Source organism: Spermophilus citellus (assembly GCF_964194105.1).
Source record: "Spermophilus citellus genome assembly, chromosome: X".
Lineage (NCBI taxonomy): Eukaryota > Metazoa > Chordata > Mammalia > Rodentia > Sciuridae > Spermophilus > Spermophilus citellus.
This window is the reverse complement of record NC_138190.1, coordinates 112,821,857-112,844,620: the sequence shown is the minus strand read 5'-3', so window position 1 is coordinate 112,844,620 and position 22,764 is coordinate 112,821,857. Positions and strand designations below refer to the sequence as shown.

The 22,764-nt window shown below is 39.2% G+C and overlaps 1 protein-coding gene and 2 pseudogenes across 8 annotated transcripts in view; 2 read left to right on the top strand and 1 right to left on the bottom strand.

The window, feature by feature from the left end:
* LRCH2 (leucine rich repeats and calponin homology domain containing 2) overlaps window positions 1-22,764 on the top strand; it is a 114,756-nt gene that overhangs the window by 64,773 nt on the left and 27,219 nt on the right. For all 6 annotated transcript variants that reach the window (XM_081278059.1, XM_081278058.1, XM_081278056.1 and 3 more), the window contains 2 exons: window positions 14,810-14,858; window positions 14,945-15,061. In XM_081278059.1, the coding sequence (XP_081134185.1) occupies window positions 14,810-14,858; window positions 14,945-15,061 (166 nt within the window). The remainder of the gene's footprint in view (window positions 1-14,809; window positions 14,859-14,944; window positions 15,062-22,764) is intronic.
* LOC308638952 (alpha-actinin-1-like) lies at window positions 1,344-8,684 on the top strand (annotated as a pseudogene). The gene is made up of 3 exons: window positions 1,344-1,355; window positions 2,879-5,666; window positions 8,635-8,684. The product of its transcript is annotated as an alpha-actinin-1-like (transcript).
* Window positions 9,702-10,424, bottom strand: LOC308638951 (WW domain-binding protein 2-like; annotated as a pseudogene). The gene has a single exon. The product of its transcript is annotated as a WW domain-binding protein 2-like (transcript).

The following is a 22,764-nucleotide window of genomic DNA, read 5'->3' as shown; positions in this document are numbered from 1 at the left end:
TATCAATGTACACAAGTTTTTCGTCATCCCCCGGTTATTTTGCTGCAGCCGGACTGTGGCACCAATCTAAACAGAGGATAGAGAAAAATAGCAGTAAGCTCATGTAGTACAAAGAAGCATGTGAGCCTCTCCTGTTTACATTAGGCCACATAAACAAATGTATTTGGTTACCATCAATTCTATTTAGAAAAAGACTTTAGTAGTGGGCTTGTATAGCAAAACAAAGGATGTTTTTATAAAAACTTGTGGAACATTTATAAATGCCCATCTTACATATCTAACTTAGTCATTGTAACAGCTGTCATTTATAAGTTAAAAAATACAAGCTTAATTAACATCTTAAGTTTTTTCTCTGCAGGAATTCTAAAAAGTTACTGCACATAGAAAGCCATGAACTTTCTATCTTAAACATCTAAAGACAAATATCTCCTCAGTTGGTTAGCAGGCCAGAAAAAAAGGTGTATTACCAAATTTTAAAGACATCCTTATTGCCAATAAGTTTAAATTAATTTATTTGTCACAGATTTACTAAAGTCATGTGGCTTCAAAGACATTTGGGTGAACTTAACAAATGTTAAAAGGTTATATACTTGCTTATCTACAAACCAATTTGGTAGCATGCAAATAAATAATAATATGTAAATATGTAAATAGGCATGCATGATAATATTTGAATGCTTACATTTGTCGCTTGCTAGTTTTAAAATACAGACTGTTGATCTAATATTACCCTAAGTGGTCTGTAAATCTGGAATTTGCATTTTTCATTTGAGGCCAGGTAGAAAATTTCTCTCTTAAAGACTCAAACAAGCAAAACTTAAATAATCAGTTTTTCTTACCAGATTAACAAACAAGCAAAAACCTCAGACAAAGAAGAGAAAACCAAAAGCTTTTAATCAGACAAAACAAAAATATATAAGCATGTAGAATCAAAAATGAATTCACGGGGGGCGGTAATATGAATTAAAAATAAAGTGATCACAGATAAATAAATTTTGTCCTTTTGTGTTTTTTTTTTTCCTCCAAAATCTCAATCCTTGTCCCCCTGCCAATCTAATAAGGATACAGTTTTGAGAAAAGGGAAAAAAGTTGTATTGCTTTGCTAGCAGAGGAGACACACAGGGGATTCCTGTCACAGAGGCTATGATTCTGCCGGTTCAGAGGGAACAGGGGGTGTTTTACAAAGGTCATTCAAAGGCTGCATTTCATGTGTTCTAGTTGTAATTCACTTGTTAATTTGGAAGCTAGTGAATTTGGGAGTTCCTCTGGTATGGTCACCAAAGTTTGAATTACTTCTGCTCCTGTGCTGGGTGTGTACTCAAGGACAGATAACTCTGGCCAGGATGGGGAAAAAGGTAATCTGTTTCCCCTGATATTAGAGAGGGGAGAGATTAGGGAAGAGGAGGGGAGAAGAGGAAGAGAAAAAAACAAGTCCTTTTAAAAATGAGTCCTAGTGGCAGAGCAGTAAGGGTTATATTCAAAGTATAAAGTGGACCACTGTTATGATATCTGACGGCCAAAGCAAGAATCATGTTCAGAGAAAATGGAATTTTGTCTTGTGCAGATAAATATGTCACTGTAGCCATTATAGTTTAGATTTTTAAATCAATTGTCATATAAAATGGTTGCAATAAATCAGAGCACACTTTTAGACATAGCCCATGCTATAACCCTTTTTTCCAAACAGAATTCAAACAAGCTTTCTAAATGAACAATGATAGTTGCCTATTATCAACTAATACTATTACCAAAAGCTCGGTCCTTGTCCCCAATGCCAGTTCAATAACCAGGACATGGTTTTGAGAAAAAAGGGAAAAGAAGGTTTTAGTGCTTATGCTAGCAAAGGAGAAGGGGGGGAGTGTACTTTTAAAGAAGCTCTTCTAAAACTCCCTTCCTGGTGTTCCGTGTAGGGGGGATTGTAATTCACTTGTTCATTTGGGAGTTACATTCTCTAGATTAGAAAAAAACTCTTTAATGATCTGAGGTGCATGTGATAATCTCCAAGATATATAAATAACTCAAAAAACTTAATGCAAGGAGCAGCGGAAAAGCTCTGATAATTCAACAAGCCAAAACAACCATTTACCTGTCCGAGATTTTATTAGCGGCACCATAGCTGCCGGTATCAGAAAAGAAGGGGGTCCAGCGAGAGAAAGCACAAACAGGGTGTTGATATTTATGGGCTCAATGGGGGAGGGGGGTACCGGCTGTTACTTATTTATTGGCCTAGAATTCAGCCACTTCAGGGATTGGAGGTGTGCCATTCAAAGTTCAAGCTGTTCACAGGGATTGGAGGTGATGGTTCGGGCCCATTCAAAATTCCCGCCATTCAGTACATGGAGTTGAACTCCCTGAAGAGAAGCACTCTGGGGGCGATCTTTACCAACACTTATCACCAAAGAAACAAATAACCCAATCAATAAATGGGCTAAGGAACCAAAGATACACTTCACAGAAGAAGAAATACAATCAACAAGTATATGAAAAGATGTTCAAATATCTAGTAATTAGAGAAATGCAAATCAAAACTACACTGAAGCTGGATGCAGTGGAGCACTCCTGTAATCCCAGCAGCTTGGAAGGCTGAGGCAGGAGGATCATGAGTTCAAAGCCAGCCCCAGCAACTTAGTGAAGCCCTAAGCAACTCAGCAAGACCCTGTCTCTAAATAAAATATATAAAAAGGGCTGGGGAAATGTGCGTGGAAATTAGGTCCCAGCACTCGCGCTGAGGCCGGCAGCAGAACCAGTGCAGGGGAGCTAGCCCTGCCCTGCCCTGCCCAGCCCAGCCCAGCCCAGCCGCCTGACTCCCTCCCCACACCGGGGCAGCCACTGCCAACATTGCCTGTAGAGAAGGTGGAGGAAGAAATTCAGCCCCTAGCACGCGCATACAAATGACTATTATGATTCACAGCAAACCAATGACTGCGTGCTCCACAAAGAGGACTGGGACCGGGATCTGCTTCTGGATCTGGCCTGGGAGAAGCAGCAGAGAAAGACATTTACAGCATAGTGCAATTCCCACCTCCGGAAGGCGGGGACGCAGATCGAGAACATCTAGGAGGACTTCCGAGATGGCCTGAAGCTCATGCTGCTGCTGGAGGTTATCTCAGGTGAACGCTTGGCCAAGCCGGAGAGAGGCAAGATGTGGGTCCACAAGATCTCCAATGTCAACAAGGCCCTCGATTTCATAGCAAGCAAAGGGGTCAAGCTGGTGTCCATTGGCGCTGAGGAGATCGTGGATGGGAATGTGAAAATGACCCTGGGCATGATCTGGACCATCATTTTCCACTTTGCCATCCAGGACATTTCTGTGAAAGAGACCTCAGCCAAGGAAGGGCTGCTCCTGTGGTGTCAGAGGTAGACGGTCCCTTACAAAAATATCAACACCAAAATTCCACATCAGCTGGAAGGACTGCCTTGGCTTCTGTGCCTTGATCCACCGACACCGGCCTGAGCTGATTGACTACAGGAAGCTGCGGAAGGATGATCCACTCACAAACCGGCCTTCGATGTGGCAGAGAAGTATCTGGACATCCCCATGATGCTCGATGCTGAAGACATCATTGGAACTGCTCGGCCTGATGAGAAAGCCATCATGACGTGTCCAACTTCTACCACGCCTTCTCTGGAGCCCAGAAGGCGGAGACAGCTGCCAGTCGCATCTGCAAGATACTGGCTCTCAACCAGGAGAATGAGCAGCTAATGGAAGACTACGAGAAGCTGGCCAGCGATCTGCTGGAGTGGATCCACCGCACCATCCCCTGGCTGGAGAACTGGGTGCTCGAGAACACCATGCATGGCATGCAGCAGAGGACTTCTGCGACTACCAGCGCCTGCACAAACCGCCCAAGGTGCAGAAATGCCAGCTGGAGATCAACTTCAACACGCTGCAGACCAAGCTGCGCATCAGCAACTGGCCCGCCTTCATGCCCTCCGAGGGCAGGATGGTCTCGGACATCAACAATGCATGAGGCTACCTGGAGCAGGCAGAGAAGGGCTGTGAGGAGTGGCTCCTGAATGAGATCCAGAGGCTGGAGCGCCTGGACCACCTGGCGGAGAAATTCCTGAATAAGGCCTCTACCAACAGGCCTGGACGGATGGCAAAGAGGCCATGTTGCCGCAGAAGGATTATGAGACAGGCACCCTGTCTGAGGTCAAGGCCCTCCTTGCTCAAGAAGCACGAGGTCTTTGAGAGCGACCTGGCTGCCCACCAGGACCACTTGGAGCAGATAGTGGCCATCACACAGGAACTCAATGAGCTGGACTATTATGACTCACCCAGTGTCAATGCTCTCTGCCAAAAAATCTGTGACCAGTGGGACAATCTGGGGACTCTAACTCAGAAGCGGAGGGAAGCTCTAGAGCAGATGGAGAAGCTACTAGAGACACTGATCAGCTGTACCTGCAGTACGCCAAGCGGGCTGCGCTCTTTAACAATTGGATGAAGGGCGCCATGGAGGACCTGCAAGACACCTTCATCATGCACAACATCGAGGAGATTCAGGGACTAACCATAGCCCACAAGCAGTTCAAGGCCACCTTCCCTGATACTGACAAGGAGCGCCTGGCCATCCTGGGCAATCCACAACGAGGTCCAAGATCGTCCAGACCTACCATGTCAACATGGCAGGCACCAACCCCTAAACAACCATCATGCCTCAGGAGATCAACATCAAATGTGACCACGTGCCGCAGCTCGTGCCATGGAGCAACCAAGCTCTGACAGAGGAGCATGCCCCCCTGCAGAGACTACGCAAGCAGTTTGGGGCCCAGGCCAACATCATTGTGCCCTGGATCCAGAACAAGATGGAGGAAATCGGGAGGATCTTCATTGAGATGCATGGGACCCTGGAGGACCTGCTCAGCCACCTGCGACAATAGAAGAGCATTGTCAACTACAAGCCAAGATTGACCAGTGGAAGGTGACCACCAGCTGATCCAGGAGGCTCTCATCTTTGACAACAAGTACACCAACTACACCATGGAGCATATCCGTGTGGGCTGGGAGCAGCTGCTCACCACCATCTCCAGGACCATTAACTAGGTGGAAAACTGGATCCTGACACGGGATGCCAAGGGCATCAGCCAGGAGCAAATGAAGGAGTTCTGGTCCTCTTTCAATCACTTTGACCCGAATCACTGCTGCACGCTGGGTCCTGAGGAGTTCAAAGCCTGCCTCATCAGCATGGGCTACGACATTGGCAATGACCCCCAAGGAGAGGCAGAATTTGCCCGCATCATGAGCAACCCCAACCGCCTGGGGTAGTGACATTCCAGGCCTTCAATGACTTCAGGTCCTGAGAGATGGCTGACACGATACCGCAGACCAGGTCATGGCTTCCTTCAAGATCCTGGCCAGAGACAAGAAAGAACTACATCACGGTTGACGAACTGCACCAAGAGCTGCCTCCTGACCACTTTGAGTACTGTATCGCACGAATGGCCTACAATGGCCCTGACTCTGTTCTGGGTACTCTGGACTTTGTGTCCTTCTCCACTGTATGGCGAGAGTGACCTAACCCGCGCCGGCCCCCTTGTCCTCTATGCCGTGCGCACGCCACCCTGCACCTCCGCTATCCTCATCTCCTGCCCGGGTTTGGTTTCAGCTCTCAGCCTCCTACGGAGCAAGCTGGGACCACACGGCCTTGAACCTCCCTGCTCGCGAAGTGACAGTTTACAAAATTATTTTCTGCAAAAAAGGAAAAAAAAAGTTATGTTTAAAAAATTAAAAAATATATACATATTTTATTATAAAAAAAGTATTATATTTTTTCTCCACCAGACTTAAATGGAAAAGAGGAAAAATTAACTATTTGCACCAAAATGTTTTTGTTTTTTGTGACGTAGGAAAATTACCAAGCACAAAGTTTTATTCCATTCTTTTACTGATTTTTTTTTCTTCTATCTCATGTCTTCTTGGTGGGGGGTGGGGGAGGGTGTACTCTTGCTAAAGACACATTGGTGCATGTGTGTTTGCTAGCTCACTTGTCCATGAAAATATTTCAAAAGAAAATCTTTTGAAATGGCTGTTTATTAAGGAAGATAATTTATGTGGATTCTAATGTTTAAATCTCCTCACAGGTGTGGCTAGCCTCCTTATCAGTGTATATTTTTAAAAATAATTTAATATTGCTATCAAAAATAGGACAAACTATGAGATTATGGACAACTTTGATATTGCTTGGCACAGACCATATTAAAACAATGCTCCCATGGGGTGGGGGGAAAGGAGGCTGGGGATGTGGCTCAGTGGTTAAGCACCCCTGGGTTTAATCCCCACTATCAGAACAAAACAAAGATTCAATCTCACTCCAGATAGAATGGCAATTATGAAGAATACAAACAATAAATGTTGGTAAGGATGTAGGGAAAAAGGTGTACTTATACATTGCTGGTGGGACTGCACATTGGTGCAACCATTATGGAAAGCAGTATGGAGATTTCTTAGAAAACTTGGAATGGGACCATCATTTGACCCAACTATCCCACTACTTGATTTACACCTAAAGGACTTAAAAATCAGGATGCTACAGCAATACAACCACATCAATGTTTATAGCAGCTCAATTCACAATAGCTATGCTATGGAACCAACCTAGGTGCCCTTCAACAGGTGAATGGATAAAGAAATTGTGGTATATATACACAATATTACTCAGCCATTTTACAAACCTCTAGGAATCTGTGTACCTTATAAATTACTCAAGGCCCTAGTGACTTCACCTCAGTAATAAAAATATTTAGAAATAAAAAAAAATTCTTGCTCATTTCCATTGTGGACTTAAATTAATTACACCTTTTGGTTTTGTTGTATTAGCGGTTATTTTCAATTTTTTTGTATTTTGATGCTATAGATTTGAATCCAGAGCCTTGCTCATTCTAAGTATATGCTCTTCTACTGAGTTATATACCCAGCCCCTAGAGTTTAAAGTATATTTAACTTATCACAGTCTATCTTCAAGTGCTATTATATCTTTTCGCATGTAATAACCTCATAAATATATATTTATTTATATTTCTCCTTTTCTGGCATATTGTTTTTTGCTGTACATTTTACTTCTATGTTATATACCCAATAGCATGTAGTTATTTTTACTTTGTCAATTCCTTCCTTCCTTCCTTCCTTCCTTCCTTCCTTTTCTTTTCCTCTGAGGTGCTGGGAATTGAACCTAGGGCCTTGTGCTTGCTTGGTAAGTGCTCTATCACTGAGCTCCATCTCCAGCCCCAATTATCTTTTGAAGAAATCTGAATAACCAGAATAATGTATTTTATGTATGAGAAGACACACTAACATCTAATTTTTATATTAAATCTTATATTTCTCACCGTTTGGTTTTTATGGTTTCTACTACAGGCTTTTCAACAGATGAGCACCACTGTGTCCACACTTTCATGTGTGTATCCTCTTAGTTACCATCCCCAGTGCTCTTTATTTCCTTGTATAGATCCATATTTCCATGTGTATTATTTTCCTTCAACCTAAAAGAGATACTTTAACATTACTTTTACTTCTGTTCTACTGGTATTGAATGCTCTTAGTTTTCGCATCTCTAAACCATCATTATTTCACTTTTTCTTTCTAGTTCTGAGAATTGAACCCAGAGGAGCTCTATCACTGAGCTGCATTACCCAGCCCTTTTTATTTTATTTTGGGACAGGATCTTCCTAAGTTGCTGAGACTGGCCTGGAACTTGCTGATTTCTTGCCTCAGCCTCCTGAGTCATTGGGCTAGCAGATATGCAGCACTGAATTCACCATCGCCCTCATTTTTGAAAAAAAAAATTGCTCATGCAAAATTCTAAGTTTCCATTTTTCTTATTTGTTCTAATTAGTTATATATGACAGCAGAATGCATTTTGACACCTGATATATAAATGAAGTGTATTTTCTAATTCATCTGGGTATACAGAATTTTTCATTTTTCTTTTGGTATCTTAAAGAGGCTTCTCCACCATCCTCTGGATTGCATTGTTTCTCATGAGCAGTCTGCCTCCATTCTTACTTTTGTTTTAATGAACCCAATGTGTCCTCTTTTTATTTGGCTGATATATATATTGATATATATATATATATATATATAAACACTTGACTTCAGTAATTTGATTACAATGTATTTCAATGTAGTTTTTAATGTTTCTTTAGCTTGGTGTTTATTGAACTTTATGAATTTGTGAGTTTATTGTTTTGATGAGAAAATTTGGGGCTCTTATTTCTTCAAATATGTTTTGTCACTTGATCTCTTCTATTATGAAACTCCAGTTACATGTATATTATTAGTCCATCTGAAGTTTCTTGCAGATCACTGATGTTCTATTCATTCTTCTTGAATATTTATCTTTCTGACTTGGGCTACTTATTCTATTATGTCTTCATGTTCACTAATCATTTCTTATAAAATGCCTAATTTGTAGTTAATCCCACCTAGTTTACTTTTAATTTCAGATGTACTTTTTATCTCTTGAACTTTGATCATGTCTGTACTTACCATTTTCATTCTTTTTATTTAGCTTCCTGAATATTAATAGATTTTTTTTTTTTACATACAGGGTTTATTTCACATTAATATATTAACTGGAGTTTTTTGTAAAATAATAGAGAATTCTCTTTAAATAACCATTTCTTCTTGCTTTATAGTTGCCCCAGGAACAAATGAGAGCAAATCTCTGTGCACCCAGGGCACGTGATGCTTAAAAGGGAGGGGGCAGGCTGAGGGGCCAGCAGCAGGCTATGATCAGCATGCAGGGTTGGGAGCCCTCATTCTCTGCCCACCATGTTTTCCCTGAATGGCAGGCATGATGGGATGAACATGCACACTACAGCTCCAGTTGAGAAACTCCTTATAGAGGGAAGACAGATTAGAGGCCAACAAATTCCAGAAACACTAGCAAGCAAACAGAGGGGGTTTCCTACCTAGCTGCAGTGGGCTTCCTCTGAAGCCACCAAACCCTGGAAGCTATAGTAATAAAGCTCCTGAAGTCAGAAGTAGCAAAAGAATGACCAAAGGCAGGGAAGGCAGTGTGGGTGTGACTGGGCCAGGCCTTGCTGAATGGAATGTGACCTGACAGTCAGGTGGGACAGTGGCCTTCCAGGGTCAAGAACAGACCATGGAAGGAATGTGAGTTGGGCCTGGCAAGGCTTGTTGCTGCTTTGGGAAGACATGTGGCTGGTCTGATGGAGCTCACAAGACTGAGTGCAGAATGACCCCCAGACTGAGGGACTGGACTGCAGCAGAGGAGATGGCCAGAGAGTTTCTCTGTGGGATGGGGCTACTAGAGCAAAAGAGGAATAACCCATTCTTCCAAGAACACCTCAGCAGAGGCCAGGGGGCCTACCTTCCTACTACCCTAATTCCCAGTAACTGTTTAATTTTTTTGGTACACGGGATTGAACTCGGGCACTCAACCACTGAGCCGCATCCCCAGCCCTGTTTTCTATTTTATTTAGAGATAGGGTCTCACTGAGGTGCTTTGTGCCTTGCTGTTGCTGAGACTGGCTTTGAACTCTTAATCCTCCTGTCTCAGCCTCCCAAACTGCTAGGATTATAGGGTTGTGCCACCATCCCTGGCCAGTTCCTGTTAACTTTTTATATTCAGACATAGGGAAGGACAAGGCCCTCCCTGGCATCCTCCAGGGCAGATGTTGCCCTGCAAGGAAAGATGGGGAAAGGCCCCTGAGGGTGAGGGCAGGGAGGTGGGTGGAGCCTACTGGGTCTTAACTTCCAGAGGATAATAGGGAGGTGGAAGAGGCTAGCTTGTGGGCATGGAGGCATTATGTGGGTTGCCCAGGTTATAATAGGCACTGGTAGCTACTTCTATGGGCTTGGCCATGGCCACAGTAGTGGAGGGGACATCAGGGCTGCTGACTGTAGTTTCATGGGTCTAGGATAAGGTGGAAGCGGAAGCTTCACATATCCCATGGCCCCATCCTTCAGAGGGTGTCCTGAATAGAAATGAGATGGGGGCAGTGTATGGGTTAGGTAGGAAGGCGATGGTATATTCCATTGGCAACTGGTGGGGGAAAAATAGGCCCCACTAGGCATTAAGGGTACCCATAGGCTCCATTGAGGGCTTCACTTCTGGGGCTTGAAATGCCATCTGGAGAATCCATTGACTAAACTCGATGGTGCCCCCTGTTGTGAAGGTCAAATTATCTGTAGCAGAGCCTTCCCAGCCACCTCCAGTTTTAGCCTTTGCTGTTCCCTTGGCAGTTTGCACCAACACAGGCTACTTGATCTCACAGTCCTTCATGAGATAAAATGGTATCATGAAGGACTGCATGGCCTCCTTCCCCTTGGACAGAAAGTTGACCCTGTAAGGGGTAAGGTAGACAGTGCCTTTCTTGTTCTCTTTGAAGATCTCTGACATATTCTTCATGTCATTGAAATTAAGTTTCACGTGCTCATAGGACATTAGGATGCTCTCAGTGTTTGATCATTCTGCTGCCCTCTCACTAGATTGAAACTTTTATTGAATACCAAACATTGTGAACTTTGCCTTCTTAGGTTTGGATATTATAGTATTACCATAAATATTCTTAACTTTTGTTCTGGGATATGGTAATTACTTAGAAACAGTTTGATATTTTGGGGATCTGGCTTTATGATTTATTATGTGGGACCAGTGCAACATTTAGTCTAAGGCTAAATTTGCTCTCCTGCTCCCATTAAGGCAAGACCTTTCTTAATATTCCACCTGATACCTCATGAATTAGAAGATTTTCCAATCTGGTTGGTGGGAACTAGTAGTATTCCTGGTCCTCTGTGAATCTGAGAATTATTCTTTCTATTCTTCTGGTGTGATCTCATTCTTTTGACTAAGGTATATTCCTCACATATGTCACTGATTAGGACCTGGCTGAAAATATGAAGGAAGTTCTTTCTCTCTCTCTCTCTGCATTGTCCTTTGCTTTGTTACTCTGTTCTGTGGACTCCGTCTTATTGTTCTTCTCCTAAATTCAGGAAATGTCGGTGCTCTGCCTTCACCTTCATTTACCCTGTCTTGGCTGTGGCCTCAGAAACACTCTCCAAGTAGCAACTTTAACAAGCCTTTCATTTTGTTTATTACCCATCTCTTAAGGGATAATGTCTTTTTTTTTAAACCTGGTATTCAATGTGTCTCAGAAAGCATAATTTTTTTTTTAAAGAGAGAGTGAGAGAGGAGAGAGAGAGAGAGAGAGAGAGTGAGAGAGAATGAGAGAATTTTTAATATTTATTTTTTAGTTCTCGGCGGACACAACATCTTTGTTGGTATGTGGTGCTGAGGATCGAACCCAGGCCGCACGCATGCCAGGCGAGCGCGCCACCGCCCGAGCCACATCCCCAGCCCCAGAAAGCATAATTTTATATATTTTGTTCGTTCTTTTTTTTTTTAAAGAGGGGGGGGGAGAGAGAGAGAGAGAGAGAGAGAGAGAGAGAGAGAGAGAGAGAATTTTTTTAATATTTATTTTTTAGTTCTCGGCGGACACAACATCTTTGTTTGTATTTGGTGCTGAGGATTGAACCCAGGACACACGCATGCCAGGCGAGCCGCTACCACTTGAGCCACATCCCCAGCCCCATATTTTGTTTGTTCTTTTAGTTTTGGTCACTCTTATTATATCTTGGCCAGAAGTAAAGTCTTTTTTTTGGTGCTGGGGAATCAAACCTAGGGCCTTGCATATGCTAGGAAAGTACTCTACCACTGAGTTATACATGCAGTCTGGTAGTCTAATATATTTATATTTCCTTAGTTGTTAATGGACTTTATTTATTTATATGGTGGTGCTAAGAATCAAACCCAGGGCCTCACACATGCTAGGCAAGTGCTCTACCACTGAGCCACAGTCCCAGCCCCATAATTTTTATATTTTTATATACTTACCTCTCTCAGTGTTTGGTTTTCATGGTTTCTACCATAGGCTCTCTTCATACCAACATTTGAAAAATTACTGCTCTTTTTTACTGTGATGGAAGTGTTGCTATGTTGCCTAGGCTTGCCTCAAACTTCCAGGCTCAAGCAGTCCTCTTGCCTCAGCCTCCCAAGTAGCTTGGACAACAGATGAGTGCCACTGTGTCCAGCTACTGCCCATATTTTTCAAGTACTTTTGTGGTTTCATGTTTATTTGTATTTAAATCTTTTAATTCATTAAGTGTGATTTTGGATATGAAGTAAGGAATTTAGGTTTTTTCCCTCCCTTCTTTTCTTCTTCCTTTTCTTATGTACTATTCTTTTGTCTTTCTTCCTTTCTTTCTGCATGTTTTACAAGTAGTCAGCCAGTTATTTCTGAACTATTTATTACATAATCCATCATTTCTTCAGTGATTTATATCATAATTTGTTAAATTTGTAGTTCTTGTAGTCCTGTGATCTTATTTCATTGAAAAACTATAGATTCTGGAGCCAGCACTAATTTTACTACTGTAATTTCAATTTTTAATTCTTTTCTTTCTCCTTCTCCTCCTCCTCCTCCTCCTTCTTCTTTTTTAGCAATGCTTGGGATCAAGTCCAGGACCTGGCATGTGGTGAGCAAGTGCTCTCCCACTGAGCTAACCCCTAGCTCCATTATTACTATAATTTTATATAATACATTTTATTGCCTAGTAGGGCTAACCCCTTTATTATATAACTTTTCTCTTCTTAATCATTGATTCTTTTCTTAATCATTGAATTAACTTTGAAATTATTTTGTCAAATTTCTAAAATAAGTAAAAAATACTTCTCAGATCTTAAAAAAATTATTACTGAAAGGAAAGTGAGAAAGTGAGAGATGGGCGAGCGAGAAATGAAGGACAGATGGAGACCAGGCAGAGATCCACACAAAGGTTTATTTGTCAAAGCTGACAAATAAAGGCCATCCCTCTATAGAGTGGAGAGAGGCTCCCACATGTTTGGGTTCTGAGCTTTTGTGAGGTAGGGGTTTGGAGTTGTAGCTGTGACTCTGTGGGATAGGCTAGGGGTGCTTGCGGCAGAGCTAGGTGGGTGGGAATAGCATGGGATTGGCTTAGGTCGATGGCACCATGGGGCTCTCCAGAGTCCAGGGGTCCTGTCCTCCTGGAATTGGCTTAGGGTTATGGTACCAGGGGGTAGGTCACTCACAGGGGCGAGGAAGGTTCAGTCAGGTAAGAGGACAGGAAAGTGAAACTTATGAGATGGCGGTTAACAGTAAGATGGCTGCTTAGATGTTAAATCAAGACCCTATAATTACAGCTCATTTCAGTTCTTAATTGGTTTGAAAAAGAAGTTTAACTATAATGTTTAGTGTTTTCCTTCAAGAACATTTAAATTATTCAAGACTATTACTAGAGGCCAGGCTCAGTGGCGCACACCTGTATTCCCAGCTGCTTTGGAGGTGGAGGCAGGATGATCCTGAGTTCAAAGCCAGCCTCAGCAATTTAGCGAGGTGCTAAGCAACTCAGTGAGACTCTGTCTCTTAGAAAGTACAAAATAGGGCTGGGGATGTGGTTCAGTGGTCAAGTGCCCATGAGTTCCTTTTTCTGGTACCAAAAAAAGAATTTTACTAAACATTTGCAGTTTTATCATGTAGGTCTTGTACATATGTAAGTAAGATTCTTACTATGTATTTTATACTTTTCCTTTCTTTTATGAATGGGATTTTTAAAATATACTTTGCAAGTCATAATAGTTGATGTGAAAGAAAGCTATTAACTTTTGTATGTTTTTCTTTAATTGTAGTTTCATACTAGATTGTAAGACTAGATTTTTTTCCTCTTGAATAAACTTGTGCCCTATAAATTTTTAGAAATTTGATTCTTCCTAATTTTTATATATGTTTTTCTTACTGTACTGTACAGAAGTAACCAAGTGTTAAATAATTTCAGCTCTAGTGGACATTTTGTTTATATTTTTTCCAGTGGAATTCATGCACAAATCTGCCATCTAACAACAAGCTGCACAATTTACCTCATTCCAACAACAAAGAAAAACTAGATGAAAAAAAGAATTTCCTTTATAGTTCCTGTTGTATCAGAATGAAGGGGTTGAAACAATCAGAAATTCAGTAGGCAAAAAAGAGTAACTCCTTTTTTTTTAGTCTTTGGTAATTTATTTTGATATAATAAATACCCTATCTTTCCTTTGATTGATTGTCTCTGGATATTTGGCCTCTTTGTTAGTTCATCTTTTGTTGCTGTGACCAAAATACCAAACAAAAACAAATTAGAGCAGGAAATGTTAATTTTGAGCTCATGGTTTTAGAGATTCAGTCCATGATCAGTCAGCTCCATTGCTCTGGGGCTTAATTTAGGCAGAATATTGTGGCAAAAGAAAGCTTCTCAGCTCATGGAAGCAGGGAAACAGAGAAAGAAACAAGAAGGGACCAGGTACATATATAGTCCCCAAGGCCAAGCCCCCAGTGACCTACTTCCTCCAGCCACACCCCACCTATCTGTAGTTGCCACCCAGTCATCCATTCGGCTATCAATGGATCATCAAATGGATCAATCCACTGATGAGCCTTAGTCATTGCTTAAAAGCCATACCTATGAACCTTTTTGCTCTGGGGATCATGTCTTCAAAACATGAGCATTTTGGGAGATATCTCAGATCCAAACTATAACAGCCTCTAAAAAGTCCTTGGAGTAGCTTTATGCATAAGGTTCATATAAAATAAGCCCATTTTGATATTTCCTGAGGAGCAATTGTTATTAGGAACAATATGTTTTGTCAACTTTAAGTTTTATGTTATTAGTTCAAAGCATATACATGGATAAAGCCTTGACATTCTGGTTTTCAAAAGACAACTTTATAATGTTCATAATGAAGATTTTTCTAAATATTTTAAGAGATATTAAAGCATCTTTATTTTTTTTTAGTGTCTCAACAGATGAAGTTAATTCACCATTATCACCCCTTACATGGCAGGTAAGAAGAAATTAATTTGCAAATATATGTACATATGCATTATTTTGTGCTTATTTGTTTATTTAAAAGAAATTGTCTCATTATAGCCCTTAGAAAATCAGAAGGATCAAATAGATGAACAACAGTGGCCAGAATCTCAACCTATAATTTGGCAAAGTGAAGAAAGAAGGCGAAGCAAACAGATTAGAAAAGAATATTTCAAGGTACTTTATTAAAATTTTAAATTTACTTTTGATTTTATAATTTTTAAGTTAATAAGGTATAATGTTCTAGTTAAATGTAGTAAATGTGTTTATTTTAATTTCCCATATGTAGGTGATACAGATGTACTATCTAGTTATAGCCATAAAGTTTCAATAGTTCAAAGTAATTAAGAGTGTGTCAGTATGAATTATAATTTTCCAAATACTTTATAAGACAGATGAATATTTGGTAAGTGTAGAAATTTATATACATTTTAAAAGAATTGTTCAAGCCAGGTGCAATGGCTCACACCTGTAATCTCAGCAGCTCAGGAGGCTGAGGCAGGAGGATTACAAATTCAAAGCCAGCTTCAGCACCACATTGAGGCCACTGGAGTTGTATTTCAGTAGTTAAGTACCTCTGGGTTCAATCTCTGGTACCATAAAATAAATAAGTAAAGAAAATAATTGTTCGGGAAAGGACTTATTGGATTTGTCAATAAATAGTTGACATGTTTACAATTAATATATAACTGTTTCTATGTAAATGAATGCTATTCATGTGGCTTTAAACATGTTTGAGAAGAGTTTCATCCATTTTCTTTTCTTCTTGTTATCTTAGTAGTTTTCTTAAGAGGGTCTTTCATCTTAGCAGAAGTAAAACCCCAGAGTATCCGAATTATCCCAAATTTCTAGGTAGTTGGGTTTTAATAAAATTTTAATGTGGATACCCTTGTAAATATTGTAATGTTATCTATTTGTTTTTAAAGTCTGCTATATTTGCAGAGGCCAACCATCAGAATTTGGAATAAATTGCATACTAAGCAAAATTTATTTTTGACATTTGACTTGAACAAGCAGCACAGACTTGGTCCTGCTTCATGAATAACAAATTTTGCTGTCTTTGCACCTTTTCTCTTTCCCAAATCATAATTCAAGTCTAATGATAGTTTTATTTGAATGCATAGTACTTAGCTATGCCATAGGGAATTCAGTGTATATCACTATTACATAGGATTTATTTTGTATATTTCTATTTGGTAGAAATAGGTCTCTAAAAAAAACTGATCTGTTTTCATATGTAGGAGTCTAACATATATTTGCAAGTTCTATCATATGACCAAAACAAAATATTATGTCTTAGAAAATCTGTGACAAGTTTAAGCTTTCAATAAATAACTACTGAGTTCTTTTAATGAGCCTTGTGTGAATTGGCCAGTATGAGAGATAATGAAGAAATAAAAAACATGAGAAAAAAGAGAAGAACATTCTAAACAGAACATTCTGGCATCTATCTATCTATCTATCTATCTATCTATCTATCTATCTATCTATACTGGGGATTGAACCCAGGGCCTCACATATGCCAGGCAAGTGCTCTACCGATGAGCCGCATTCCAAGTCCCTGACATTTATTTTAAAGTTCTCATTTATAATTTATGAAACCTTGAACCAAGGCACTGAATAAAATTTGTTTATACATAAAACTGGATGGATAATTGATTATGTGGGAGAAATTTTAGTATTTCTAAGTAATGAAAGAGATTTGATATTTATTTGATCTTCTTTATCCTAATATAGTAAAGTCATACCAACTCTGAATTTTTTTCAAAACATTTGCATAGAAAATACTGAGTGCCAGGCACTGTTTTAAGTGCTTTAACTAATTTAGTCTTCTGAACAACCCTAAACAACTGAGTTAAGCACAGTTATTATCATTCCTATTTTACAGATGGGGAAATTAAGACACAGGGAGGCTACTTTGGATAGCCTAGTATCAAATGAACAAACACTTCAAAATTAATACAGTTCCCTGCTTTTAAAAATATTTTACAGTAAAGTTCTTTTCTCAATAAAGTCTTAACAGAGGCCTCAGTGTTCCTTTAACAGATGATTCTTTGGCTTAATAGCATAATTTGCTGATAAATATTTTCTTTTTATGGCTTACAATATTGGTTATATTATGAAGTTGCTAGAGCAAATAGAATAATATTTGAAGTCCCCATTGCATAACCATCATTGAATATATGTTCATTTCTTTCTTACTTGATAAAGTAGGTTCAAAGATAAGGTTCAGTTGCTGCAAAATGTTTTAAAGAGATATGTAGTTCTCCTGAGTTGTCAGAAGATGTCAGTGTGAGAACATTGCAAAAATGGCGTATGTCAATTTTTTTCTATGATGTCAAGAAAATATAAAATTGAATGGGGCTGTAGGTATAGTTCAGTGGTAGAGCATGAAAACATGGGCTCATTTTCCATCGTCAGAAAAAAAGAAGGAAAGGAAGAAAGAAAGAAAGGAAGGAAGGAAGAAAGAAAGGTCAGAACTATAATTATTGTCAATATTTTCATGATTAAAACATTATCCAACCATTTCTATGAAGTATCTTTCTTTCAGAGACAAAAAGGAAATTTTTCTTAATAATCTATCCCTAAGAATCAAAAAGGTTTTTTGAAAAAATATTTTTGTAGCTGTGGATGAACAGCATGTCTTTATTTTGTTTATTTTTATGTGGTGCTGAGGATCGAACTCAGTGCTTCACGTGTGCTAAGGCAAGCGCTCTGCCACTGAGCCACAACCCCAGCCTTCAAAAAGGTTTTCTAATGTTTGTAGTTAAACCTTATCTGGAACTATAGATTATTAAACTAAAATACAGTACTCTAGAAATTTATATCAAATTGTCACAGGGGAGAGGGTGGGTAATAGCTTCTTTAGCTTTGCTGTGTTATGAAACATACAGAGCTTTTGAGCAAGTTTTTCCTAACATGTATAAATAACTAAGCCACAGGATTTATATCTGTCCAATGGTAAATCATTCATGATGCTGTTACTAATTATATTTTTTGACAGTGTTTGTGTATACATACACAAGTGTGCATGTTTGGGTGTGTGCATGCATGTGTGTATGAAATTTAGCTCTCCATTTTTTTCTTAGTTCCCAAGACTAATTTAGGGTAATGTGTTTTTTGGGTTAGCCTCTAAGACTAAGGGAAAAATGTTTTAACATATTGGCCATGTTATGTGAACAGAAGATGAATTAGTACCTTTTAGATGATTCCCAGGCCACTGTTGAATAGATTACTATTCTTGCAGGTATAACTTAGTGTCTTTGTAGCCAAAATAAAACCACTGCATTTTTCAAAGTAAAAGCAATCCCAGAAATACATTACTTTATTAAACATCTTTTACAGAATTTCATTAATATTATCTTAAGAAGATGCGTAACAGTATGAAAATCTAATCCTTTGTTGATAATGTTTAATGTAAATTAGTAGCTTTGATTTCTTGTAAGAATAACACATGAATTTCCAAATGCTTTTTTTTTTTGTTAAGCAAAAAGCGAATTTATTAATGAAAGTTCAAAGTTCACAGAATGGATATTAGATAGTTTCCTGGGGCAAAGACAGAGAACCAGGTCTGTAGGCAAAGATGCCAAGAACAAGGGACAAATTATGTCACCAATCTACCCCAACTACTAGTGGATAAATATATCAGAGTTTGCAGCAAAAACATTGATTAAGGGACACCTCTGCTGGGATTTCTGTTTTTTTTTTTTTTCTCTTTGCCAGAAATTTTCTTTTTTTTTTCTTTTTTTAAATTGGTTGTTCACACCATTACAAAGCTCTTAACATATCATATTTCATACATTAGATTCAAGTGGGTTATGAACTCCCAGTTTTTACCCCAAATGCAGATTGCAGAATCATGTCGGTTACACATCCACAATTTTACATAATGCCCTATTAGTAACTGTTGTATTCTGCTACCTTTCCTATCCCCTACTATCCCCCCTCCCCTTCCCTCACATCTTCTCTCTCTACCCCATCTACTGTAATTCATTTCTCTCCTTGTTTATTTTCCCATTGCCCTCACAATCTCTTATATGTAATTTTGTATAGCAATGAGGGTCTCCCTTCATTTCCATGCAATTTCCCTTTTCTCTCCCTTTCCCTCCCATCTCATGTCTCTGTTTAAAGTTAATCTTTTCTTCCTGCTCTTCCTCCCTGCTCTGTTCTTAGTTGCTCTCATTATATCAAAGAAGACATTTGGTATTTGTTTTTTAGGGATTGGCTAGCTTCACTAAGCATAATCTGCTCTAGTGCCATCCATTTCCCTGCAAATTCCATGATTTTGTCATTTTTTAGTGCTGCGTAATACTCCATGGTGTATAAATGCCACATTTTTTTTATCCATTCATATATTGAAGGGCATCTGGGTTGGTAACACAGTCTAGGTATATTGTGAATTGTGCTGCTATGAACATCGATGTGGCAGTATCCCTGTAGTACGCTCTTTTAAGGTCTTCAGGGAATAGTCCGAGAAGGGCAATAGCTGGGTCAAATGGTGGTTCCATTCCCAGCTTTCCCAGGAATCTCCATACTGATTTCCAAATTGGCCGCACCAATTTGCAGTCCCACCAGCAATGTACAAGTGTACCCTTTTCCCCACATCCTCGCCAGCACTTGTTGTTGTTTGACTCCATAATGGCTGCCAATCTTACTGGAGTGAGATGGTATCTTAGGGTGGTTTTGATTTGTATTTCTCTGACTGCTAGAGATGGTGAGCATTTTTTCATGTACTTGTTGATTGATTGTATGTCCTCCTCTGAGAAGTGTCTGTTCAGGTCATTGGCCCATTTGTTGATTGGGTTATTTGTTATCTTATTGTCTAATTTTTTGAGTTCTTTGTATACTCTGGATATTAGGGCTCTATCTGAAGTGTGAGGAGTAAAAATTTGTTCCCAGGATGTAGGCTCCCTATTTACCTCTCTTATTGTTTCTCTTGCTGAGAAAAAACTTTTTAGTTTGAGAAAGTCCCATTTGTTGATTCTTGTTATTAACTCTTGAGCTATGGGCGTCCTATTAAGAAATTTGGAGCCTGACCCCACAATATGTAGATCGGAGCCAACTTTTTTTTCTATCAGACACAGAGTCTCTGATTTGATATCAAGCTCCTTGATCCATTTTGAGTTAACTTTTGTGCATGGCGAGAGGAGGGGATTCAGTTTCATTTTGTTGCATATGGATTTCCAGTTTTCCCAACACCATTTGTTGAAGATGCTATCCTTCCTCCTTTGCATGCTTTTAGCCCCTTTATCAAATATAAGATAGTTGTAATTTTGTGGATTAGTCTCTGTGTCCTCTATTCTGTACCATTGGTCCACCCGCCTGTTTTGATACCAGTACCATGCTGTTTTTGTTACTATTGCTCTATAATATAGTTTGAAATCTGGTATCACTATACCACCTGATTCACACTTCCTGCTTAGAATTGCTTTTGCTATTCTGTGTCTTTTATTTTTCCATGTGAATTTCATGATTGCTTTATCTATTTCTACAAGAAATGCCATTGGGATTTTGATTGGCATTGCATTAAACCTATAGAGAACTTTTGGTAATATTGCCATTTTGATGATGTTAGTTCTGCCTATCCATGAACAGGGTATATTTTTCCATCTTCTAAGATCTTCTTCTACTTCTCTCTTTAGGGTTCTGTAGTTTTCTTTGTATAAATCTTTCATGTCTTTTGTTAGGTTGATTCCCAAGTATTTTTTTTTTTTTTGAGGATATTGTGAATGGAGTGTTTTTCCTCATTTCTGTTTCAGAACTTTTGTCGCTGATATACAGAAATGCCTTTGCATTTATTCATCTTGATTTTATATCCTGCCACTTTGCTGAATTCATTTACTAGTTCTAGTAGTTTTTTTGTAGACCCTTTTGGGTCTTCTAGGTATAGAATCATGTCATCTGCAAATAGTGATAATTTAAGTTCTTCTTTTCCTATTTTTATGCCTTTAATTTCTTTTGTCTGCCTAATTGCTCTGGCCAGTGTTTTGAGAACTATATTGAATAGAAGTGGTGAGAGAGGGCATCCCTGTCTTGTTCCAGATTTTAGAGGGAATGCCTTCAATTTTTCTCCATTCAGAATGATGCTAGCCTGAGGCTTAGCACAGATAGCTTTTACAATGTCGAGGAAAGTTCATGTTATCCCTAGTTTTTCTAATGTTTTGGAGAATTTTTAATATTTATTGTTTAGTTCTTGGCGGACACAACATCTTTGTTGGTATGTGGTGCTGAGGATTGAACCCAGGCCGCACGCATGCCAGGCGAGCACCATTATTTGGTGCATAAATATTGATAATTGTTATGTCTTGTTGGTGAATGGTTCCTTTTAACAGTATATAATGTCCTTCCTTATCCCTTTTGATTAACTTAGTCTTGAAGTCGATTTTATTCGATATGAGGATGGCCACCCCTGCTTGCTTACGAGGACCGTGTATATGGTATATTTTTTCCCAACCTTTCACCTTCAGCCTGTGTATGTCTTTTCCAATCAGATGTGTCTCCTGGAGGCAGCATATTGTTGGATTTGTTTTTTTAATCCATGTTACCAGCCTATGTCGCTTTATTGGAGAGTTTAGGCCATTAACGTTTAGAGTTACTATTGATATATGGTTTGTACTTCCTGCCATCTTTGATTATTTATCTTTTTTTTCCTAATTTAGTTTGTTTCTCCATGATTAGCTTTCCCCCCGTCCTCTGTCTTTACCGAGGCACTTCCCACTGATGGTTTTGGTTATTGTTTTTCATTTCTTCCTCGTGTAGTGTTTTGCTCAAGACACTTTGCAATGCTGGTTTTCTGGCTGCAAATTCTTTTAGCTTTTGTTTATCATGAAAGATTTTTATTTCGTTGTCGTACCTGAAGCTTAATTTTGCTGGATACAGAATTCTTGGTTGGCATCCATTGTCTTTCAGTGTTTGAAATACGTTGTTCCAGGATCTTCTCGCTTTCAGCGTCTGTGATGAAAAATCCGTTGTTAACCTTATTGGTTTACCCCTGAATGTAATCTGCCTCCTTTCTCTTGTAGCTTTTAATATTTTCTCTTTGTTCTGTATATTGGATATCTTCATAACAATGTGTCTTGGCGTTGGTCTACTGTGATTTTGTGTGCTCGGTGTCCTGTATGCATCTACAATTTGTATATTCATTTCCTTTTTATTTCTGGAAAGTTTTCTGTAATTATTTCATTCAGCAGGTTACTCATTCCCTTGGTTTGAATCTCTGTGCCTTCCTCTATCCCAATGACTCTTAAATTTTTTTTTTTTTTTTATGTTTTCCCCTATCTCTTGGATGTTTTTCTCGTGATTTTTAACCAGCCTTTCTGAGTTGGCTAGACTCTTTTCAAGATGATATATTTTGTCTTCATCATCTGATGTTCTGGCTTCTACTTGCTCCACTCTGTTAGTGATACTCTCATTTGAGTTTTTAATTTGGTTTATCGTTTCTTTCATTTCTAGAATTATTGTTTGATTTTTTTATAATCTCTATCTCCTGATAAAGATGCTTAACTTCTTCTTTTATCTGTTTGTGTAATTCATTTTCAATGTATTCTTTCACTGTTTGAATTTGCTGTCTTGTATCCTCTTTAAGGTTCCATTCCATGTGTCTAAGGTATTCCTTGAGTTCCTTATATGACCATTTTTCTGATGGCTCTAGGTCCTCCTGCATATTTAGGCTGTCCTTCATTTTTTGTACTCCTTTTCTTCCTTGCTTTTTCATGCTGCTCATGTTACTTCTTGTTCTGTTTGACTGCTGAGTTACAGTTTACTCCTATAAATTTATTTGATGCTTGGGAGAAAAGGTATTAGAAGTGAAAGGAAGAATTCACTAAAGAGAATGAGAGTAAGCAGATAGAATTCAAGGAAGGGGGAATAAGAGAATTGAA